The following is a 19,845-nucleotide window of genomic DNA, read 5'->3' as shown; positions in this document are numbered from 1 at the left end:
TGCAACTGTGAGCAACAGTTACACATATATCCTGCCTTTAATAAACTGACATGATGAGCAAGAAAACTCTTTTATTGGGATTACTGAACAAATATGACATTTGCTATTGAGTCATTGATGAATATGCATTGGTGTGGATTTTTTTTTTGTAAGGACTAATCCTTATTTTGAGAGACACCAATGATTATCACAGAGCTCCAATTATGCTGCAAACCAGAAAACTCCAGGTGTTATGGATGATGGAGGTGGATTGAAGCCTACCCCACTGCATTCTAACAAGAGAGAAACAGATTTCAGGTATGTAAAAATGTTTACATTTATATGTACTTCACTGGCTTGCATTGTAGGTACAGGACATGGGAAATCTTTTTATTTCAAGTCCTCCAAGATTCAAACATTTAACAAGGCAATAAGACCATTTTTAAAATGCCATACAGCAGACACAGGGTCCATTTTAACCACTTGCCACCCACGCTTTAGCCGAATGATGGCTACAGCACGGCCGGCAGTTCTGGGATGGCTTCATACGACCTCCTCCCGTGATCGTGGGCTGCACACTCTGATCACAGTGTCCCCCGGAGACTGTGCTGATTACAGTTTGAGATAAAGAGCCAATCGGTGGCACTTTACTGTGTGATCAGCTGTGTCCAATCACAGCTGATCACAATGTAAACAGAAGCCGGTTATTGGTATTCCTTTCTACAATGCTGACGGCGTGAATAGAGGAGAGCTGATAACAGACTTGTGTAAAAGGGACATGTACATTTGATAATCAGGGCACTGATTATCAATGAAAATTATATTTTCAATGGTACTCCCAAACCTCCCACTTCCCTGGCATACATTGTAGCCCACACTATCCCATGCCCCCTGAATCCCCAGATGAATTGGATTTTTTTTAATTGAAATTGCTGCATTGCATTAACAGGGACCTGGATAGGTAAAGTTCTGAAATAATATAACACCCTAGGTAGGACTGTCATCTTAACTTTGTCAGACTGCGCTTTCACATCCTCCAAAAGTTTAGCGAATAGAGGCGGATAGTTCACTTTATAAAGTGAGGAAATGTTGGGGGTTAGGTAAAGTAGGAAAGAGACGTCTGTTGCCACAGAAAGAAATATTGAGACTGAATGCTTCCATAAGTCAAATGTGACAGGTTAATATTCAGAGCCTCTGATTTGTCTTGGATTGCTTAATAGGCCAGAAAAAATAGACAGTAGATTCGGTAGGGTGGTGTAGGGGGAAGTGACTCCGACCCCCACTATCTATCCCTAGGATATTCGTATTCTGGTGAATGGCTGTTGCTAGGGTTTCAATAGCTATAACAAACAGGAGAGGGGATAGTGGGCATCCATAATGAGTACCCAAAGATATGGGAAGCGGATCCGATCTATGACCTCGCAAGACTATCTGGGCTGTAGGTGAATTAAAAAAGTGAGTGGGCTGAGGCTGTAAACTTGGGGCCAAAATTCCACCTTTGCAGCACATGAAAAAGAAAGGGTGAGAGTGTCAAATGCTTTATGAATATCTATGGACAGTAACATCCCGGTTAGTATTAATTAAAGTATTAATTAAAGATATTGGGTGGTAGTTGGCTACATTGCTATGATCTTTGTTGGGTTTGGGGATAAGAGTAATCAATGCTCTATTAGAGTCCACGTCTATTGGGCCGCCATTTTGTATGGCTTTAAAGTATAGCGTCAGGGGGGAAGCTGCAATAGAAGCAAATGTTTTATAACAAAGTGTCATGAACTCATCTGGACCCAGGGCTTTGCCCATTGGAGCCTGTTTAATAGCAGCTAGTACCTCCTCGATTGTAATTTCCTTGTCCAATAGGTCTCTGTGTTTGTCCGATAAAGTTGGAATGAGGAGATGATCGACAAAATTGTCAAAGTCTTATTAGCTAGTAGCATTCATGTCTCTCTATAAGTTCCTATAAAAGAATTTGAATTCCTGTAGTACTAATTTAGGGTTTCAGGTTAGTTTACCATCAATTCTCCTAATCTTAGCGACATGAAGAGGTGGACGTCTGGGGGCCAGTTTTGTTACCAATGCTTTGCCAGGTTTATTTGTATGTAGGGCAAACATTCAGTCGAGACGTGCTGTTTCGATCCAACTCTGTAAATCTAACTGAGAATTCCGTTTATGGTCCTTGAGTAGGGCAGCTAACTCATCCTCTTTATGTTTTAGCAAGGCATTATAATGTCTCTTGTAGCTGAATCAGGATCCCCGGTTGTGGCCTTGTGAGCGGCCAAATTGCACATTGGCGAGGTTTGGGTTGAATCGTTCATAGAGAAATATTCCTTCAATGCAAGTTCAATATCACCACAGACACTCATCCCACCAGCACAGCCACTCATCCCTACCCCCCACCAGCACAGCCACTCATTCCTACCCCCCACCAGCACAGCCACTCATTCCTACCCCCTACCACTGACACTTCTTCCTACCCATTTACTAAGGTGGGACTTATTTAGACGCTATGTGTAAGGGGCCATAGGGCTTCGCAGTGAAGAAAGGTGAACTACTACCAGGGCTGATCCGCCCTATAGGCTCACTATGCAAGCCGCTTAGGGCCCCGCAAAGCTGCGAAGGGCCCCTCAAATTACTAGAGAGGCCCCGCCTGGTGAGAAGTAATTTTTGGCCCCTCACCCCGCTTCTCAACTCGCTGGCTGCATGGGAGAAGAGGTAAGAAGTCAGCACCCCCCCCGCTTCTCACTTAAATGTAAGATGTCATTTCATTTCCGACAGCAGAACACAACCCCCCCCCCCCCGCTTCTCAACTTTAATGTGACATGTCATTTTGCTTAGGGCCCCAGGGAGGGAGGTCAGGATCGGCACTGACTACTACTGAGGAGTGATCAGACCATAGCATCTCTAAAATCTTAGAAGAAGTGCAGATTGGTATAGATGAGGCAGACGTGAAAACGTGGTCTATCTGCGAGTAAGTCAAGTGCACATGGGAGTAGAAAGTGTAGTCACATTTGGTAGCATTAACCTCCCTCCAAATGTTCAAATGTCCACTAAGTCGTAGTCATGCAGAAATTTTGCAAATTTGGTGCCCAATTTTGTGGGCTTTAAAATTTGGGAACCTGGTGGCCGAGTCTTATCTAAAGAGGAGTCCAGGGTGATGTTAGAATCTCCACCCATCAAAAGTATGCCCTCAAAGAGGGGGGGACTGCCTTTGTTCAGGGCACAATAAGTAATGAGGGTCACCAAGGCCTTTTGAATCTTCAAGCAGTCACCCACTGCTCATAGGAGGCACCAGGTTGACCTTTTCTAGGTGGATGTTAACCTTTGTCCTACTCATAAAGCAGAATGTCACATATGGTGGAAGCTTTAAAAGTTTTATGCCAATGGACAGGGCCGCTGCTAGGCCAGTACAACTGGCACTGTTGTAACGAGCCCGGCCAGCAGGGGGCCCGGGCAATCTACACAGAGACCGAATGCATGCAGAAAAAAAAAGATATTCCTCCAGCAATGACCGAACAATGTATACTCAACCCACCCAACCCCCCTGCGACTTTTTCATACCAGTGTGTTTGTGGGTGGCAGGAAGGGACTATTTCAGGCGTGGAACAGTATCTCTTGCGCACCCGCTCCTCATGCTGGCTCAAGTCCCGGCCAGCGTCTTGCATTTTGCCTTCCCTGGCGCTGATAAGTGAGGCGAATGATGAAGCAGCTGACAGACTGACTGAAATTGCTTGTGACACTGAATGACACTCCAGTCCAGGCAACAGCTGGATCAGAAAGCAAGTGACTCCTGGGGCCCGGCTAACACAGGTGTTTGCTTGCTTTGGGGGAGGGGGCGGGGGCGATGATTGCTGATCTACTATGACTGCAGCAGCATCTATACATTATGACATAGGCGGCATGGGTGGTACTCTCAGCAGGCAGCACATATGTTACAGCCTATAAAGCATGTGCTACCTGCAGACAGTGCCACCCATGCCGCCAATGGCATTGGTGTCATGGATGGCAGTGGTAAATATCACTTGGTAACACTAGTGCGATGCCAGACATCCCATGTGATTCATACTGCATTGCTGTTCACATCACATGCGATATCTGTGCGATGCGATTTCAGCCATACAAACTGTATGGCTGAAATCGCATCTCATTTGCACCAAGATGGTGCAGGACCATTCTTTTGGTCCGCACTGGAATCGGATCACATGAGTGTTCACACTTATCAGATTCCTGCACCATTTCACAGTTCGCACTGTGATCTGCAAACCGATGTGGGGGGTGTTGTTAACTTTACATTGACACCCGCAGCGGTTTGCAGATCTCAGTGTGAATCACTGTGCGATTCAGGTGCGATGCGGGAACACACACTGGATTTGCAGGGTTCTTGCATTGCACTAGTGCAGGAGTGCCCAAACTTTTGAAGAGCGAGGGCCACTTAAGCGATTTGGTAACAGGTCGCGGGCCACAATGAGCGGAGATGAGAGGTGAATGGAGGGTCCGATTGGGTTAGACGGATCATGTTGAAGGGGCCTAAGGCTACTTTTTACACTGACGGTCTGCGGTCTACCCACTTCATGGGTGCAGCGCAGTGCACCTGTGGCTTTCCTACGGGTTAGCTGTACACTGAGATAGAATTCTATTTTATCCACAGGTTTAACCAGAAGTCTATGGCTCAGTACAGGTAACCCACAGGTGCACTGCATATGTCCATATATACACTGTGATTTTAGTAATAAATTTGCTGTCCCAGGCAGGTATCACTCTGCCTATGACAAGAGCTGGTGCTATACAGGAAGCAATGGCTTATGCGGCTCTGGTTTGCAGTCGCTTGCTTTCTCTACCGCTGGCTTTATTCACAACACTGATGCTCTGGCATGGTGGGTAGGCAACCTGAAATCTGGGCTTGACAACCTGCCATCCCAGAGCAGGAGGTCGCGGGCCACATCTGAAGGCTCCGCGGGCCACTGGTTGGGCACCTCTGCACCAGTGTGAACTGGCACTAAAGACAAACATGCACTTTGTTTCAAGGTGGGGCTGAAGGAGGTACCAGGGGTGGGGCTGAAGGGGGAGCCAGGGGTGGGGCTGAAGGGGGGCCCATGATTTCTATCAGCGGCCCTGCCTATGGAAATAAAATTAGAGCCATTCTAGCTAATAAACGCCAACCTCTCTTATAACTACATATCATTTATGTACATCCAAACCTTTACATATCTTGCATCAATTCCAACATCATCCTGGTAAACTGTATACTAAATTCATTAATGCTTCCTAGGTGCAGGATGTAAAATGGAAGGAAATGATTCCGCAGAAGCCAGTGAGTTGATCTTTTATTGAAGAGAGGAATAAAACAAATCTGATTGTTGGAAGACATTTCCATAACACTTCACTCTGACCTGTGAGCCGAGACATTCCGCCCACTCCTCCACCAGGGGGCGCTGCGCGGCTTCCCATGTACAGGCGGTAAGACTCTATGGTTCCGTTCTCTCGTGGCCCTTCACATCCTCTCCTTTATGGTCCAACTGTAGCGCCGCATAAGACGTCCGGTAAGTGTGAGCCGGTATTTTCAGTTGAGAGGACACCAGGTTGGTGTGTGAGGAAAGGTGCGCTTCCAGCTGGAGAGTGTCGGGGCTCCCGCCGTATGGTGGGCTGGTCACCTGTGAGGAAAATGGCCGGACAAAGCGAGCACGGCACCTGGGAGGAAAGGCCGGTGTGTCTGGAGGAGTTTCGCCAATACCATGAGAATGACAAGCAGTGGGCGGCCCGCCGAGAGTTCCTGGCCAGACACATCCACCTATACCCCGGGAGGAAGACCGACCAACTCATCGCCCTGTCTTTGGTGTGGAGCAACATCGTCTACATAGGAAACCGGTGAGAGCAGAGAGTCAAACTTCCCCCACCCATGTCACATGTACCCCCCCCCCCCCCATGACGATCGTGCACATGTACACCCCCCCCCCCATGACGATCATGCCCACATCACATGCACCCCCCGTGATGATGGTGCCCACGTCACAAGTACTCTCCCCCATGATGATCATGCCCACATCACATGTACCCCCCCATTATGATTGTGCACCCACCACCGCCCCCATGACCATCATGCCCACATCAAATGTACCCCCCCCCCCATGATTGTGCACATGTCACATGTACCCAACCCCCTCATGATCGTACCCACGGCACATTTACTCTCCCCCTACAAGGACTGTGCCCACGTCACATGTACCCTCCCTCTATATCAACTGTTCTCCTGGCATATGTACCCCCCCCCCCCAATCATGACTGTGCCCACGTAACATATATCTCCCCCCCCCATGACAACTGTTCATAAGTCACACACCCGTCCCCCATGATAATCATGCCCGCGTTACACGTACCCCCACGATCGTGCCCACTTCACATGTATATCCCCCCATGACCATCTTTCCCATGTCACATGTTACCCCCATGATGATCATGCACACGTCACATGTACCCTCCCTCCATGGCGACTGTGTCTGCACCACACGACTGTCTCTGCATCGTATGTATTCCACTCATGGCATGTTTTCACCTCCCATGATCTTGCTGTGCCACATGTACACCCCCTCTCCCATGTGGTGGCTATGTCTGTCACAGGTTGTCTCCCCCCCCCCCCATGTCATATCTTCCACAATACATTTCTTAGCATAACTGAATGTGCGGGTTAGAAAGCATTGTACTGACAAAACTAGGAGATACCAGAACAAAAATCGCACCACAGGATCAAAAAGAATGAATGTATTGACGAGATCTTATGTATACGTGGATCTGCCTAAAATGTGTGGAACAAACATAGCTGTGTATAATCCTCACATATGATTTGTCTCTAGTTATGGAGACCAGCTAACAGAGAAAGTTCACCAGATGGCTGAGGGAATCGACATTGGAGAGGTGACCTCTTATGAGCTTGTTCCTGGTGCCAAAGCTGCAAAAAGATCCAGTTCACCAGATGCAGGTAGGTTGGCTTGATCACCATTGCTTTAAATGATGCTTGGGATTCCACGGGTTCATCTTTTTGTGATTTGGCTGATATGACAGGGCAGTGGTTACTGGGAGGTAGAAACACTTCAATGCTCAAGGAACCCCTAGCAACATCTGAAGGAAAGTTTCCATGGGCAAAGTATGTCACCAGCACACCAAGGATCTCCAGAACAGGTCCAAAGCTTTATTCAGAGATCACATCATAGTTACAGAAGTAATGTTTCCAGGGATCCCTTCATCGGGCATCTGACAAAGTGCAGTGCGGAAAGAAAATTATTAAAAGATCCACCAATCGGTGAGCATGGGATTGGCCCAGCCACGCCCCATGACATCATATTTGTCATAATCCCAGCATATATAGGTTAGGGTAAGGAAAGGGGAGAGGAAAGGATAAGGAAAAGGGAAAATTGACAAAAAAGGGGGAAAAAAAATAACCCTGTGGGTCGCTCGCGGCGCGCTCTGTGATCAGAGTCTGAGACTCGGCTGATATCAGATTAGGGGTCGATCCTGGCCCCTTAACACATGATCAGTTGTCAGCCAATGACTGCTGATCACATGATGTAAACAGAAGACTGGTAATCTGTATTTTTTTTTTTTTTCCCTCACACTGTCAGTACCAGGGCTGTGGAGTCGGTAGATAAATGTTCTGACGACTCAGTTTTTTGTACTTCCGACTCCTCTGTATTAAAGGGGAGGTTCACCCAAAAATCCACTTTTTGCCATTTTTGCTAACATCTGCAGTATGCTGTTTTTTTTTTTTTTTTTACTTGTACTTATCGTTATATGAGCCCTTGTTTTCCGGCTCCGAGCGGGGAATCCTGCGGGGAATGGGCGTTTCTAAGCGAAGAGGAGTTGATTGACGGCTGCTAAGGCACGTCTTGGCCTCTGTTTAATCTTCAACTGCCATGATGCTGCACATGTGATCAGTTATGACACCAGCCATTGGATGGTTTGATAGTTTGGTTGAGAGCACAACCAATGTGACAGTTAGCATTCCCGGCATGCCAGGAATGTAACTGCTTTTTCAAACTGTTAAATTGATGGGTGAACCCCCGCTTTAATATGCAAATGTATTTTATACATTCCTTGAAGGAAATAAAGGCAACATACATGTCATTACCACAGGAGTTTTTATAGCCTTAGCTAAATGACAGCAGTTTTTCCAATGGTTTACAGCTTCAGTCTTGAACTATTGACCCTCCATTCCCTTCACTTATACAAGTGTCTCTAGTCCTGCAAAAAACATATTTATTAATCCCTTATCAGTGAGAGGCTAGGTTACCCATGGGCGCTGCGTTCCCTGTAACAGCAGAACAACACTATGGAAAGTATAAGTATTGCCGCTCCTAATTGTGCGTTGCGTGCCATATAGTGAAGCACATGAAAAGCATGCTTCTTCACGGTCACTTAACGTGTTCGTTTTGCGGTTACGTGAGGCACTGCATGCATTGGTCTTTATTCTTACAGTAGAGAAGTCATTAATTATAACTTTTTGTCAATTGGGACATTTAAACTTGATTTTTTAATTCCAATCTAAATTTAGTAGGAGTCGATGCATTGTTTTCCCACTCCAGGTACCCAAAATCTCCTCCGACTCCACAGCACTGGTCAGTACCCACCAGTGCTGCCAATCAATGTCTATCAGTGTCGCTTAACAGTGATCATCAGTGCCACCTATCAGTGCAGCCTCATCAGCGCACATCGGTTAAGGAGAAAAATGACCTGTGTTCAAAATTTTATAACAAACTATAAAAAGTTTTTTTTTTTTAAAAAACAAATTTCGGTCCTCTTTTGTTTTATTTAACCACTTCCATACAGGGCTTTTATACACACATCCATACCAGGCCTATTCTGGCACTTCTCTCCTACATGTACAAATCATCATTTTTTTGCTAGAAAATTACACAGAACGCCCAAACATTATATATGTTTTTTTAGCAGACACCCTAGGGCGGGGATAAGCAATTAGCGGACCTCCAGCTGTTGCCAAACTACAAGTCCCTTCATGCCTCTGCCTCTGGGTGTCATGCTTGATGCTGTCAGAGTCTCGCTATGCCTCATGGGACTTGTAGTTTGGCAACATCTGGAGGTCCGCTAATTGCTTATCCCTGCCCTAGGGAATAAAACGACGGTCATTGAAACGTTTTATCTTGCACGGTATTTGCGCAATAAATTTTCAAACGCCTTTTTTTTGGAAAAAAATTGTTTCATGAATTAAAAAAATAACACAACAGTAAAGTTAGCCCAATTTTGTAATATATGAAAGATTATGTTACACCGAGTAAATAGATACCTAACATGTCACGCTTTAAAATTGCGCACACTCATGGAATGGCGCCAAACTTCGGTACTTAAAAATCTCCATAGGCAACGCTTTGAATTTTTTTACATGTTACCAGTTTAGATTTACAGAGGAGATCTAGTGCTAGAATTGTTGCTGGCACTCTAACGCACGCGGCGATACCTCACATATGTGGTTTAAACTAGCGTTTACATATGTCGGCGGGACTTGCGTGTGCGTTCGCGTTTTTTTTTTACATCTTTATTTATTGTTTTACACTTATTTTTATTAAAAAAAATTTATTATCACTTTTATTCCTATTACAAGGAATGTAAACATCCCTTGTAACAGGAATGTGTGTGACAGGTCCTCTTTATGGAGAGATGCGGAGTCAATAAGACCCCACATCTCTCCTCCAGGCCTGAAAGCATGAAATCGGTGAAAAGCTGTTGCAGAACTACATATCCCATGAGGCATTGTAAAACTCTGAGGCCTTGTACTCACGGCAGGACATGTCCGATGAAAACGGTCTGCAGACCGTTTCCATCGGACATGTCTGGCCGGGGACTTCTGTTCGATGGCTATACACACCATCGAACAGAAGCCCGCGCGTAAACATTACGCGGGGCGTGTCCGCGGTGTCGCCGCGTCGATGACGCGGTGTCGCCGCGACAATGACGCGGCGACGTGGGCGGGCCGCCTTAAAAATGCTTCCACGCATGCGTCGAAGTCATTCGACGCATGCGAGGGATGCGGGCGGCAGGACATGTACGGTAGGTCTGTACAGACGACCGTACATGTCCGGGCGGACAGGTTTCCAGCGGACTGTTTTAAAACAAGTCCGGGAAACAGTTGTCCGCTGGAAACCTGTCCGATCCGTCCCAAAATGGTCCGCTCGGGCCAACACACGGCCAAACATGTCTGCTGAAACTCGTCTGCGGACCAGTTTCAGCAGACATGTTTGGTCGTGAGTACGGGGCCTGACATTCACAGACATGACTAGGCATGATGGGAATTGTAGTTCCTGAACAACTGGAGGGCCGTAGTTTGAAGACCCATGACTTACGGGGACCCGGGTGTGACGTCATCACATCACGCCCGGCTCCTCCGACGGTCATAGAGATGACTGGTGACCATCTGGTCACCAGTCATCACTGTGCTTCCTGCGAGCGCCGGACGATTCGTTCTCCGGGCCCCCGATGGCACGGGAGAGCCCGGAGAAGCACCGGATGGCGGCGGGAGGGGGGGGATGTCCCCTCCCGCCGCCTATAAGAACGATCAAGCTGCGGAACCGCCGCTATGATCGTTCTTATGTTGCACAGAATCGCCGGCAGAAGAGAAGGATATCTGATGCCTCTAGCTGCAGGCATCATTCAGATATCCCCCCACAAAGCCCAGGACGTCATATGACGTCCACCCGGGATGGTAGATGTCCTTTGTGGACGTCATATGACAATGGGCTGGTATTGAAGTGGTTAACAAAAAATAAAAACCCAGCAGCAATTAAAGGGGAATTCCACCCAAAAATGGAACTTCCATTTTCCGGGTCCCCCCCTCTGGTGTCACATTTGGCACCTTTTCAGGGGAAGCAGATACCTGTGTAGTCCAGGTATTTAGGAACTAATTTAGAAAAAAAAAAGACGAACCTTTACAACCCCTTTAACTCCATGGAAACGACCCTGTGTACATGTACTGATAAGATAACATAGAGGAGAGTTCAGGAGCAGTTGAAAAAAATACCCAACTGCTCTTAAATGTCTGTTTACCAGCAGCAGTGTACATGCCCATACACACTATCGTTTTTTTTCTTCAGGTTTACCAAAACCATCTAATATGAGGTCAAACCTCATGAGTTTCAATTCGTATGCAATCAGGCAAGCCCTTGTAAACCTGAAGAGAAAAACCTGCAGGAAAACTGATGGTGTGTATGGGGCTTGTGAAAAAGTGAGTTAACCTTTTAACCACTTCAGCCCCGGAAGAATTGGCTGCCCAATGACCGGACATTTTTTGCGATTCAACACTGCGTCAATTTAACTGACAATTGGGCAGTCGTGCAACGTTGCACCCAAACAAATTTTCCGTCTTTTTTTTTTTTTTCACAAATAGAGCATTCTTTTGGGGATATTTGATCGCCTCCTGTGGTTTATATTTTTTGCGCTATAACCAAAAAAAGCGACAATTTTGAAAAACAATATTTTTTTGCTGTAATAAATATCCCCGAAAATATATAAAAAAATATTTATTTTTCTCACTTTAGGCTGATATGTATTATTCTACATATTTTTGGTAAAAAAATCACAATAAGCGTATATTGATTGGTTTGCGCAAAAGTTATAGCGTCTACAAAATAGGGGATAGGTTTATGGCATTTTTATTATTTTTGTATTTTATTTTTTTATCGTGACTGCAATATTGCGGCGGACATTTCGTACACCATTTTGGGACCATTGTCATTTATTTATACAGCGATCAGTGCTATAAAAATGCACTGATTACTCTGTAAATGACACTGGCAGGGAAGGGGTTAACCACTAGGAGGTGAGGAAGGTGTCAAGTGTGTCCTAGGGAGTGATTCTAAGGCCCCTTTTACACGGGGCGGATCAGTAATGATCCGCCTTTGTATGCTCAGCGGGGATCGCTCCATTGATCCCCGCTGAGCTGGCGAATGATAGGGCGGTCCCCGCACACTGTGCAGGGACCGCCCTGTCTTTTCTCCGCTCTCCCCTATGGGGGGTCGGATGAACACGTATGACCGTGTTCATCCGACCTGCAGACGGAAGGAAAAATAGGGTTTTCTTCCGTCTGCAGAATCGGATCTTTGCGGAGGCGGACGAGAACGGTTGTTGGCGGCGGTTGTTCATCCGCTGACACCCGCAATCTCATAGGGACCAATGTATATCCCTTTTCTCTTTCGTTCATAGACGGACACAGCATCCTTTGACCTTAGGGTTATGCTTCTTCCTACCAGGAGATTTAGGCAGAATTCTACAGCACTTAAGGTGTTAAAAACTTTCCTTCATGCCGCTCCTCCCAGGGGGCGTGGCTCCCCCAGGCATAACCCACACTCTGCTTTAGCAGCCTCAGCCTCAGTTTGTTTCTGCCTAACCGTCAGGAGAGTCAGGCTCTCTCTGGAGTCCTGGACTCTGGAGTTTTTTCTTGCAAATTTTTTTGCATTTTTGCGAGTTTTTTCCTCGCTTTTTTATTTTATTTTTATTTTTGAATCCTGCGATTCTTCTATCAACAGCCGACTGGGTGACAGGCTGGGTCCTCGACCCTTGTAGTCCCCCCAGGTTCGGCCTTCGAGCGTGTGCCGGCCCTCAGCTCCGCTTTGGGACGTCCACGACAGGCCCCATTGCTCCAGGGGCGGCCGGGGAACTTCGGTTCTAGGGCACACATATGACCGGTCTCTATGGCCTTGTCACAGTGTGTCTGGCTGACAGCCATGCCGTTCGCGGACGTTGGTTCTGTCTGGGATACCTCCAGCCAGGTAGTCGCAGGACAGGTAAGTAGTGGCCCCTTACTCAGGTAAGTGGTCTGGCTGGAATGTTTTCCCTTGGGAGGTCGACTGAGGGTTTTCCCCTGCTTTCCTCTCTCCCTTATTCCTCTCCCTCCTTTCCCCTTTGGGTGACGGCTGTGCAGGGGGTTTTTTCCCTGGGGCTCATATTTTTTTTTTTTTTTTTTTTTTTTTCAGGGGCTGTTCTGTGTCACTGCAGGGGACTGTGGTGGACATTCTGGGCATTTTTGTGTGTGCTGTGTGCTGTTTTGGTGTACTGTCATTTTTGGGTACACTGTCTTTTTAAAACTGCGCAACGGCGGCCATTTTGCCGGAGCCGCGCTTGTATTATTCGGCGGCCATTTTCTTGTGGCCGGCGCCATTTTCAGCACTAGTTCGGCCTCTAGTGGCCGTTTCGGCGGGGAAAAAAGACCGCGAATCATCTGAGGGGACAGACGCAGCGCTGCAGCTTCTCCTCAGCACACACTTGTCCTTCACAGACCGCGCTGTACCAGGGGTCCGACAACGCCACGGCCGTGGCGTACATCAATCATCAGGGCGGCACAAGGAGCTCGGCCGCGGCGACGGAGGTCGCTCACATACTTCGGTGGGCCGAAAGGTCCGTTCCGGCCCTGTCGGCGGTATACATTCCGGGAGTTCTGAATTGGCAAGCCGACTCCCTAAGTCGCATGACTCTGGATCAAGGGGAGTGGTCTCTCCACCCGGAGGTGTTTCAGATCCTGTGCCAAAAATGGGGCACTCCAGACGTGGACCTTCTGGCGTCCCGTCTCAATCGGAAGGTACCATGGTTTGTGGCTAGGTCAAGGGACCCGTGGGCAGACACGTCAGACGCGTTAGTGGCTCCCTGGGTCAATATCACCTGATTTACGCCTTCCCTCCTCTAAGGCTCCTACCCCGCCTGCTGCGCAGGGTGGAAGCCGAAGGTATTCCAACGATCCTGATCGCCCCGGATTGGCCGCGTCGCTCTTGGTACGCGGACCTGGTACGTCTGGTGACAGACGCCCCCTGGCGTCTGCCTCTGAGGGAAGATCTCCTGTCTCAGGGCCCGATCTTCCATCCTGCTTTACGGTCACTGGCTTTAACGACGTGGCTGTTGAAAACCAGGTACTGAAGGACCGGGGCCTGTCGGGCCCGGTAATCTCTACCATGCTGCGTGCACGGAAGTCCACTTCTCGAAAAATTTACCATCGTACATGGAAAGCATACATCTCTATGTGTGAGGAGATGAAGTGGCACCCCCGTACTTACGTGGTGTCCCGGATCCTGCTGTTCCTACAGCGGGGAGTGGACCAGGCTCTTGCCTTGAGCACGATCAAGAGTCAGATTTCTGCTCAGGCTGTTTATTTTCAGCGTCCCTTGGCAGCGAATTCTTTGGTTCGCACGTTTGTGCAGGGGGTCCGGCATGTGGCCCCCCCGGTGCGCCCTCCGCTACCTTCTTGGGACTTGAACTTGGTCCTCTCGGCGCTTCAGCGTGCCCCCTTTGAGGACATTCGGGAGATCCCCTTGCTGACTTTGTCGCAGAAGGTGGTCTTTCTGGTAGCTATTACCTCTATCAGACGAGTGTCTGAACTGGCGGCCTTGTATTGCAAGGCCCCCTACTTGGTCATCCATCAGGATAAGGCGGTGCTGCGCCCGCAGCCCTCTTTTCTTCCGAAGGTCGTTTCGGCCTTTCACATTAACGAGGACATTGTTGTTCCATCATTATGTCCTCAGCCGAAGAACCCGAAGGAGGCCTCTTTACATTCTCTGGATGTGGTTCGGGCCCTTCGAGTTTACTTGTCGGCGACAGCTCCGTTCCGGAAGTCGGACTCGCTGTTCGTGTCTGTGTCCGGTCCCAGTAAGGGCCTGGCAGTCTCGTCGGCCACCATTTCCAGGTGGATCCGACAGGTTGTGCTTCAGGCCTACGCCCTGAAGGGGCGGGCGCCTCCCTTTCGGGTCATGGCGCATTCGACCAGGGCGATCGGGGCCTCCTGGGCTTCCGACACCAAGCCTCTGTGTTACAGGTGTGTAAGGCAGCGACCTGGTCGTCGTTCCACACTTTTTCAAAGTTTTATAAGGTGGATGTGAGTGCATCTTCTGATGCCTCCTTCGGCCGCAGGGTGTTACAGGCGGCAGTTTAAGGTTGGAGTTCCTCCGTTGAGTAACTCCGGTTTTGTTTGGGGTGTAACCTGTTTTTGCTGTGTTATTTTCCCACCCCTCGAATTTTTTTGACACTGCTTGGGGACGTCCCTAAGGTCAAAGGATGCTGTGTCCGTCTATGAACGAAAGAGAAAAAAGGATTTTTGTACTCACCGTAAAATCCATTTCTCTGAGTTCATAGACGGACACAGCACCCACCCCTCCTTTGTTTGTACTGCTTGTTACGAACTGAGGCTGCTAAAGCAGAGTGTGGGTTATGCCTGGGGGAGCCACGCCCCCTGGGAGGAGCGGCATGAAGGAAAGTTTTTAACACCTTAAGTGCTGTAGAATTCTGCCTAAATCTCCTGGTAGGAAGAAGCATAACCCTAAGGTCAAAGGATGCTGTGTCCGTCTATGAACTCAGAGAAATGGATTTTACGGTGAGTACAAAAATCCTTTTTTTCATCCGCAAACGGATGCATGAAAAAGCGGACATATGGTCCGCACGTGTGAAAGGGGCCTAACTGTGTGGGGGCTGGGCTACAAGTGACACGACAATGATCACTGCTCTCGATCACAGGGAGCAGTAGATCACTGTCCTGCCAATAGGCAGAACAGGGAAATGCCTTATTTACATAGGCATCTGCCACTACCTGACACGATGTCAGGACACCGGCGGACATTGAGTCCGCGGTCACGGAGCTTGCGGCGCGCACCCGCTAGACTGCAGGTACGTTGCTTTGCCTGCCTGTGCCACTCTGCTGACATAAATGTACGTGAGGCAGTTGGCAAGTGGTTGGGTAATGACAAGGGTATTTCCAAATAAAGGTCATAGTGGAAATGTAAAAACTGCTTTGGTCCATAAGGGGTATATGGGTACAAGAGCCTGCTTTTTAAATACTCTGCTATGACTGTTGCAGGTGTGCTGATTAGAAATGGAGAGGTCTGAAAATTTAGTTGATGGTAATTCATTTATTTTCCCAGCTTCTAAGGTATATGTTGTGTGTGTTGAACTAGTTGTGGTCTTTATCAACCAGCTTTGTTTACATGCTTTCCCGTGCAATGAAGGGGACCTTTAAAAAGAGCCTATCGGCATATAAATATGTGAAAGATCAAAAGCTGGGGCAGCAAGAAGGTCAGAGAGGTACCTGTGGTCTGTTTCCTACCTCTTTTTACTTGCCTGACTTTATGCATTGTCTTCCACCATCTGGGTATGCAGTGTGTGAAGATAGGCAGTTTACCTGTTATCCCCTGGCACCTTTTCTTAAAGCACAACTAAACATAATCGCCCCCTCATTCCTGCCATGCAATGGTTAATCCCCCCCCCCCCCCCCCCCTGGCTGTTGTCATATTCTCCCCAGCTACTTCTTCTGGGTTTTCGGCCCCTTGATTGCGCGGTCTGGGATTGATGTCATCCCAGACATGTTCACAGGAGTTCATCATTTTGGCATAGCCAGTGTTTTCCAGGAATGTAAGCTGAGCTGTGTATGCACAGGCCAGTGTGCATTCAATCGAAGACTGCGAGTAGGACCGGTAAGTTATTGCAGAAGAGACATAGCAAGTCTTTTGAAATAAAGAGCTGCCTGCTCGCAGTTTAGAAACTTTTAAATCCTTTCACCACAAGCCTGAACAATTATAAAGTACTACGTTTTTAGCTTTGTGCAGTCACTTATTTGAAGTAGTTAAAGGTTTATAATGGATGGTCTTTTAAAAGTTACATGATCTACATTAAAGCACGATTTGACAGTGACACCGTCTGTAGATGGGAAACGATTTTAAGGACTTCATGATTGTGATTTTTCTGTTAGACTTGTTATAATATGCAGTGTTACTTTTTATATAAATGATTTGTTTCAACATATTTGAATTTTTAAATACTTTTTTAACTTGCTTTCAGATGGGCAACCTTCAAAAAAAAAGTTTGGACCACGGCCACGTTTTGAACCTGTGCATTTTGTATCCAGCACAGTGGAGGAAGACAAAGTTTTCCAAAAAACACGAGAAACCAATACAAACCTGGACAGACAGACAGAGTGGGACAGCATTTATCCCTCAAATGCCAAGTCGCAAGAAACAGCTGTGTGTACCACAGTCAGTGACCATTCAGATGCAGAAGAGCACACTGAAACAGAGTTGAGTTGTCGTCCCTATGTATATGACCCAAATGACACAGATGATCAGAATAGAAATGACTCTGTCAATTTTATGACTAAAATGGAACAAGACTACTCTGCAAAATTTGAATCTCACTATTCATCTTTGGGCAAAGATTTTCGGTCTAATGTTCTCGATAGTTGGACAGGTATAAGCCCGCGAGGGAGAAAAGGAATTGGTTTTGTAAAGCCACCGAAAAAGACAGGCAGGACTGGAATTGAAAAGCAAAGTAATGCAAACCATTCCATGGCTCGTGCAGGGAATTCTGTAGATAAACCAGGCATTAAGCACCTTTCTGCAATTGTGAAACTAAATTTAGAAAACCCCAAAATGACTTCAGATGGTAGACACATTAACTTCACCCATGTATTAACGCAGAGCATTCAGGCATGTAAAACCAATCCAGAATATATTTATGTCCCTATTAAAGACCTTCCACCTGGCAGTATCCCAAAACATAAGGGAATCCCACCTGATGGCTTTGCTTGTGAGGTCAGGTACCAAGATGTGTACTTGGCTACTGGATATTCCTGGAGCAAGATTGTGGCCAGAGATCGAGCTGCTGAATTGGCCATACAGCTTTTACAGAAGCCTTTAGTGGATGTTGCCACTGTTCAACGGCAGTGTGGAAGTGGTTATCGCGATGATACGGTGGCTTGCTCAGCTGACATGCGCATGAATAACTTTCCCCCAGCGCTAAAGCATGATGATGCTTTCTTAAATGACAGTGGTCAGTCAAGCCAACATTTTTCCGAGTCAACTAAAGGTACTTCATCCAGACCATGGTCGGAGTTCATCCTTACTGATAACGCTTTTGATGCAATTGGCATTCTGAACAATTCAGCTACTTTCAACAAAATGACAGTTGCCTACAAGTATGACATGATGTCCAACAATACGTGGCGTTGCTCTGTGTATGTTCAAGATCATTTTATAGCTGAAGCATTTGGTAATAAAAAGAGCAGCAAGCATTCAGCAGCCGAGTTGGCAGTAAATATGCTAAAGTCGATGCAACCTAACATCCAAAGGGCCATTAATACAGAAAGTGCAGACAGTGGTCTTTCAAAAGAGCTGAAAGACATTGTGGTTTATGAAAATGCCTCAAATCCTGTATGTACATTAAATGACACTGCTCAGTTTAATAAGGTTGCCATAGAATATGTCTTTGAGAGGGCATCAGGACTGGATTGGAAGTGTAAGGTTCTCATAGGACAACAGTTTGTAGCAGAAGCTGTTGGTTTTAAGAAAACTGTAAAGCATGATGCTGCATACGCAGCTGTGGAGGCTTTGAAGAGGACCCAGCCTGTGGTGGTTAACAATCTGAAAAGGGGCCCGTCTGAAGATGCCATTTCTCGTAATCGGATCAGAGGGTTGTCAAACGAGGATGCATACAAACAGCAGATCAAAGAGGACAATATTGGAAACCAGCTCCTACGAAAGATGGGATGGACTGGTGGAGGTTTGGGAAAAGAAGGAGAAGGAATAGCTGAACCCATTTCTGTAAAAGAGCAGTTTAGTCGGGAGGGGCTTGGTTTAATGACAACTAACCAAAAGATCACCAAGAGAGACATTGAACAGATGATAAGAAATTACGCCAACTCTTGTAATCAGGATGATTTGACGTTCTCCAGGGAGCTGACCAATGAGGAACGCAAATACATTCATCAGATATCTCAAAGATATGGTCTCAAAAGTAAGTCCCATGGACAAGGCAAGCAGAGATTTCTGGTTGTAAGTAGGAAAAGAAGCAGACAAGATCTCCTACTTCAGCTTAAACAAGAAGGCCAAGTTGGATCCTATGCGCTTGTTATGCCTGACAATTGACTTTGTTCAATTTAAGGTTATACCTGTATACAACAGAGCACAGTGTATAAGAACTGAATAAATGGTTCCTGCTTATTTTATTTACTGATTAAAAATAGACTTGTTATGTCTGTAGAAAACCAGCCAGCAACCTTGATAAAAACTCCCACTCGGTGAATATGGGTGAGGGAAGTGGGGGAGGGTAAGCTTGGCGTCTAAATCTGAAATCTAAAGATCCTATTCTTTGTTGTCAGTATTTTAGTTTTCTTCCAACTTGCCTACTGGGGGTTGTAAAACTCAGAGAATCCTCTGGTAAATCTGTTTCTCAGGTTTAGGAAGATGGAAGGGACCAGCAAAATGTGTGGTTCAGGACATTTCCGATAAAAACATAGTAAGATTGTTTTGCATTAGACTCTACTGAAACCTGTTGAAATGGCATTTGTTTCTCAAACGGGGAACCCTAATGGACTCCTTTTGTTTATGTTGCATACGTTATTTATTATGGAAAAAACTTTTTATTTTATGGTTGAAAGACAACGGAGTTTTTATTTTTGCATGGCTTGTTCTACAGCTCTTTGCTTCTTGTTTTTAAGTGTATCTAAAGCTTAAACTTCTCCACTGTCTTTTCGTTTTCATACTTTTTTTATTGACCATTTTAAACACACAATGGGGCAGCATGGTACGGAACAGTGAGAGACATTGCACACCACTAGTCGGAGTGCAAGCAAAATACATCAGAGGGGCATGGCTTAGGAGGAGTCAATGGGGCTGAGATCAATCGCATTCTTCTCCACCTGTTGAGCTTGTCGTGTGCAATGTGTATCATGCTTCACTGCTTTCTGGATCTAGCATAAGACAGCCTGCACCCTTACATTGCAGTAAAACACTGGATTCTTTAGTTACAAGGTATTGTCAGTACAGAACAATGATACAAAATGTAATGCTTCCTATTAAGAATTATTACAGAATCGCCCTCCTTTAAAATGTGAAACATTTTATGGTT

The 19,845-nt window shown here is 46.6% G+C and overlaps 1 protein-coding gene across 1 annotated transcript; it reads left to right on the top strand.

The window, feature by feature from the left end:
- The first annotated feature begins 5,429 nt into the window (after positions 1–5,429).
- NKRF (NFKB repressing factor) lies at positions 5,430–19,465 on the top strand. Its single transcript, XM_040323844.1, has 3 exons — positions 5,430–5,838; positions 6,822–6,946; positions 16,783–19,465. Exons 1-3 carry the CDS (start codon positions 5,441–5,443, stop codon positions 18,861–18,863), a joined length of 2,604 nt encoding a protein of 867 aa, XP_040179778.1. The 5' UTR covers positions 5,430–5,440; the 3' UTR covers positions 18,864–19,465.
- The last annotated feature ends 380 nt before the right edge of the window (positions 19,466–19,845 follow it).

Source organism: Rana temporaria, chromosome 9, assembly GCF_905171775.1.
Source record: "Rana temporaria chromosome 9, aRanTem1.1, whole genome shotgun sequence".
In the NCBI taxonomy this organism is placed as follows: domain Eukaryota; kingdom Metazoa; phylum Chordata; class Amphibia; order Anura; family Ranidae; genus Rana; species Rana temporaria.
This window is presented reverse-complemented; position numbering and strand designations above follow the sequence as displayed.

Coding starts and splice junctions, on each gene's coding strand:
- NKRF (XM_040323844.1), top strand. CDS start 5,441: ATGGTTCCGTTCTCTCGTGGCCCTTCACATCCTCTCCTTTATGGTCCA. Junction 5,839..6,821: donor ATCGTCTACATAGGAAACCG/GTGAGAGCAGAG, acceptor ATTTGTCTCTAG/TTATGGAGACCAGCTAACAG. Junction 6,947..16,782: donor ATCCAGTTCACCAGATGCAG/GTAGGTTGGCTT, acceptor ACTTGCTTTCAG/ATGGGCAACCTTCAAAAAAA.